This window comes from Nycticebus coucang, chromosome X (genome assembly GCF_027406575.1).
Source record: "Nycticebus coucang isolate mNycCou1 chromosome X, mNycCou1.pri, whole genome shotgun sequence".
Taxonomy (NCBI): Eukaryota; Metazoa; Chordata; class Mammalia; order Primates; family Lorisidae; genus Nycticebus; species Nycticebus coucang.
Window position 1 is genome coordinate 37,824,683 of NC_069804.1, and position 4,340 is coordinate 37,829,022.

Below are 4,340 nucleotides of genomic sequence, written 5' to 3' on the forward strand. Positions count from 1 at the left end.
ACTAAAAACAAAGCAATAAAAAAGCCCACTCAATTAGTATAGAGGAAAACAAAAATTATAAAGACAAAGTCAACAAAGCATTATTGGCACCTTGGATTTACATAGGAGAGCCAATAAGAAGATATGATTGGGATTAAAATGTACATATGGTGCACTTCTGTCAATTAAGTTTAAATAGCTGTAGCAGGTGAATAATTAGACATATCCCTATGTCCTACGAAAAAGATAAAGATAATTATCAAAAGAGTAAAATCATGATACTCATACAGATATTAACACATGTTAAATCATTATCCCATAAAGAAATTGGCAGTTACTATAATCACTTCAAAGCAGAAGCCAAGGAACAGAAAAAGAGGCATATTACAAGAATATTGAGACAAATATGTAAATGGAGGTAAAATTGGTTTGATTACTGTGTGAGAAGGGGGCAACTGAGCTTCTGTTGGAGTTTGTACATGCCTATTAGCAACCCATAAGTTTTAAAGGGATGGAAAAGAGCTCAAAGACAATGCACTACCAAAATCAAATCGATAACCCAAAGTTGTATCACATAGACAAGTTTCCCATTGAAACACACACTTTTTGCTAGAACATTAAAGTTAAGTAAAAAGCTAGCATTTCCTGAAAAAGATGCCCACTCATTAGGGCAACCAGGTCCTATTACAGACATTTTCTAGGCTGAGGCCTGATGAAGGCCCAGTGGACACCAGTGACATCACAAAGTCTAAGTTGTCACAAAGTAGCTCCCTGACCAATGACAGGCTGTAGCATAGGGATACGGTAGGCAGGAATAAGTTCTGACACCCTGAGAGTCTCAAGCCAGCGGGAAGATCAAGCTGTGCTAATTGGGGCAAAACCCAGCAACCATCATGCCTGGGAAAAGACACAGACGATGCCACCATAGACGGAGGAGGAGGACCATCTCCCGTTCCTCGAGAGCAGAGTTGCAATTCCCAGTTAGCCGCGTAGAGCGCCTCCTGAGAGAGAGCCACTATGCCCATCGCCTGAGCGCGACCACGCCGGTTTTCCTCGCAGGTGTTCTTGAGTACCTGACCGCCAACATTCTGGAGCTGGCCGGCAAGGAGGCAGACATCAGCCACAGGGTGCGCATCACCCCTGAGCACGTGGGGAGAGCAATGGACCAGAACCAGCAGCTCAACTGCCTCTTGGAGGATGGCACCCACTATCCAATTGACATGATGCCCCTATTCAGGAAGTAGAGACATTTGGGTCTCTGAACATGGTGAGACCTCAGCAACGCTTCATCCAGCTCCGAAACTACCACAGAAGAGGGATCCCAGACTTCCTCCATCAGCCCAGGCTAATAAAGGGTTTAAATCCATGATAATGCTCGTGACTCTTCACTTAGAGTAGGAGGGATCTGTGAACCATCCAGGGGGAGCCATCCCATAAAGAGTTGGGGGTGGAAGGCATGGTCGGCGGGGGTGGGGGTGTGGGGTGGGGTGGGGTGGTGGGGTGGTGGTGGTGTTTGAATCAGTGATTTCAGAGGTACAGTTTCCAATGGTGACAGTAGGGCAGTGGCCCCCTTAGGAGCAGCAGGCTGAGGGAGAGAAACTTCCTCATTGGCTCTGAGAAGGGAAGGTGTTGGGAGGCCAGGGACTTGGCTGGGGCTGAAGTCTCCCAGCAGGAAGCTAGGAACTGCAGTGGACCTGAAGACCCTGAGTAAGGTGCAGGAGGCTTCATTCATGTCAGGGAAGGTGTAAATTCAGAGGGTGATGATGGTATCAGGGTTTGGGGAGGGGGACCCACTGGCTGGCATGATCGTAATGCCACAGGGGCTCTTACATGGGGATTGAGAAGTGACAAAACACCACAGGAAAAAATACAAAAAAGGGGGGTTATTGACAGGTTGATTTATTTTCTTATTTATTTATACCCTGTCTTATTCCAAAAGAAGACTTGAGACAGAAATTAGTAGTAAGTACTATGACACTTTGTAGGGAACACATCCTTCTCTCTTCTAGTGGGCACTGGTAAATTTAATAGTAATATTATATAAAAGCAACTATCTGGCCTAACACATGCAATTCATTATGTTCTTAATGGTTACTAATTATTAAGGAACTGACTTATTTGTAAATGTCTTTGATTATAAACACAATTATCAATCTCATTCTCAGATAAAACAACCTATGATCATATATATGCATATTTGATAGAACAACATAGAACTATCAGGGGCTGAATACATATTTGGAGAGAGATAAGTATTCTCCATGTCAGTCCTGTTCCAAGTGATGGACTCAATTCTTATAAACATTTTCATGTGCTAATTTAAGTCAGACATAGGTGTCATGTCATACAATCTGTCCCTTTGTCTGTGAGTGTCCACCACATTTGAGATTTGCACTGTTCATTGGGTCCTTGAGAGGACCACCATGTGCTACCTGCTAGCCTTTCATATAGGGCTGGTCAGAGGCTACCCAGCTGGCTAAAATAATAGGATCAGAGGATCTAGGTTCAAGATCCCAGATTGCCACTTTCTGGCCATGTGATTTTGTATATTCATCAACAGGCATCTGTCACTTAATAATGAGAATACATTCTGAGAAATGCATTGTTGAACAATTTCATCATTGTGTGACCATCCTAGAGAATATCTTACACAAACCTGGGGGGTATGGCCTACTACACATCTGAGCTACATGGTATAGCCTAATGCTCCTAGGCTGCACACTTGTACAGCAGGTGACTGTACTGAACACTGTAGGCAATTATAACACAATAGTATCTGTGTATGTAACTATATCTAAACATAGAAAAGGCACAGGAAATGTACAACACTATAATCTGATAGGTTCACCATCACATACGCAGTTTACCCTTGATCAAACTGTTATGTAGCACATGACTGTATTCCCTCTGAGCAAGCGTTCTCATGTGTAAAATGGCCGTAATAATAGTCCCACTATCTTTGGTTTCCCCAAATATTAAGCCCCTTGTACCTGTAAACTGAGGTTTCACACAGCATGTGGCCCAGAGGAGATCTTGGTAAACATCCACATCTGTCCCTTTCTCTAGCCCCAGTGGTGCAAGTGTGGCTTCCCAGGGTAAAGCTGGGCCTGCTTCACAGATGAATAGTGGGTACTCGGGCACTGGCTGTGAGAACTGCAGCCTGCTGGGCCCTGTGTAGAGACAGGAGAGAGCCAGGCAGAGGAAGAAGAAAGGGGCAGAGGGACAAGAAGACTGACCCCACTCTGCTTTCCTCTCTGTTCCTCCTGCCTGGTGACTCACCCTCTCTGCCTCTGTTTAGTAGAAGAAATTGGCTTGGCCTTTGGCTAATCCACAGAAGTGTCTGAGAACAAAAGAAATAGTGTTGTGATTGTCCTTAGGGCCCTTTGGAAGATGTGCTGTCTAAACCCAAGAAGCCTTTCTTAACACATGATGCCTACTGAACCTCATATTTCCAGAAACCTCATTGTCAGGCAGCCCACCCACAAATACGTGATCCCCGAAGAGAGCCATGAAGCCCTCTCTGTCCTCTGGCTGGGGGAACCTACCCATGACCATCAGTCCAGAGGCATAGTGAAACGGTGGTGGACTCCAGGAGCCAGCAGGGAGATATGGAGCTGAGGAAAAACAGCACAGAAGGCAAGTGCTTGGGTATGGGTAGGGGCTGGCTGGCCAGCCCTCCCATGGGGAACTGGGAACAGGAAAGGGCTGTCCTGCAGTTTTATGATTTTGGCCTAAACTGCTCAATAGAGCTGCCTTGGAATGCTTAAAGGAGTAAATGGACTTGATCAGCAGCCAGCAGCCAGGACTGAATTACAGGAAGGGTAGAGCTCCCATAGGCTTTGCTACTAGCTGAACACCACCATTGTGGGAAGGCAGTGCAGAGGAACAGTCTGCAGGGTCCTAGTGCACTGTCAGCTCTGACAGGCATGCTGTCATTCTCGGTGTGAGCTGAGTGGTCCTAACAGTCCCAAGAAGGCCACTGTTCGACATGCCTCCTAAGAAATCTGTTGAGAGCTTTAGGACTCGAATCCCGTGGGGATTAAATGCTGACAAAGTGACCAGGCCCTGATTGAGGGCAAATAAGTCACAAAGACCAGACCAGTTGCATGGCTGAATAAAGCAGCAATCCTACTGAAAGATATGGCAAATAATATATGACTGGAGAGGTGTAGTCAGAACAGGGAAAGACTTAGCTGGAAGAACAAAGATTGAAGATACAACAAGCCTGGTGTGTGATCTGACTGGAAGGAAATTAGCTAGAGGATGCATTTGGCCTGTGGCATTACTCAGTAGGGTGTACATTGATGGAGGATATAGCAAGGCTATAAGAGGGCATCCAGCATGTTGATGGGTGGCGGAAT

At 45.6% G+C, this 4,340-nt stretch overlaps 1 protein-coding gene across 1 annotated transcript; it reads left to right on the forward strand.

The window, feature by feature from the left end:
* The first annotated feature begins 872 nt into the window (after positions 1-872).
* LOC128576762 (histone H2A-Bbd type 1) lies at positions 873-1,223 on the forward strand. The gene has a single exon (XM_053578994.1). It carries the CDS (start codon positions 873-875, stop codon positions 1,221-1,223), a length of 351 nt encoding a protein of 116 aa, XP_053434969.1.
* The last annotated feature ends 3,117 nt before the right edge of the window (positions 1,224-4,340 follow it).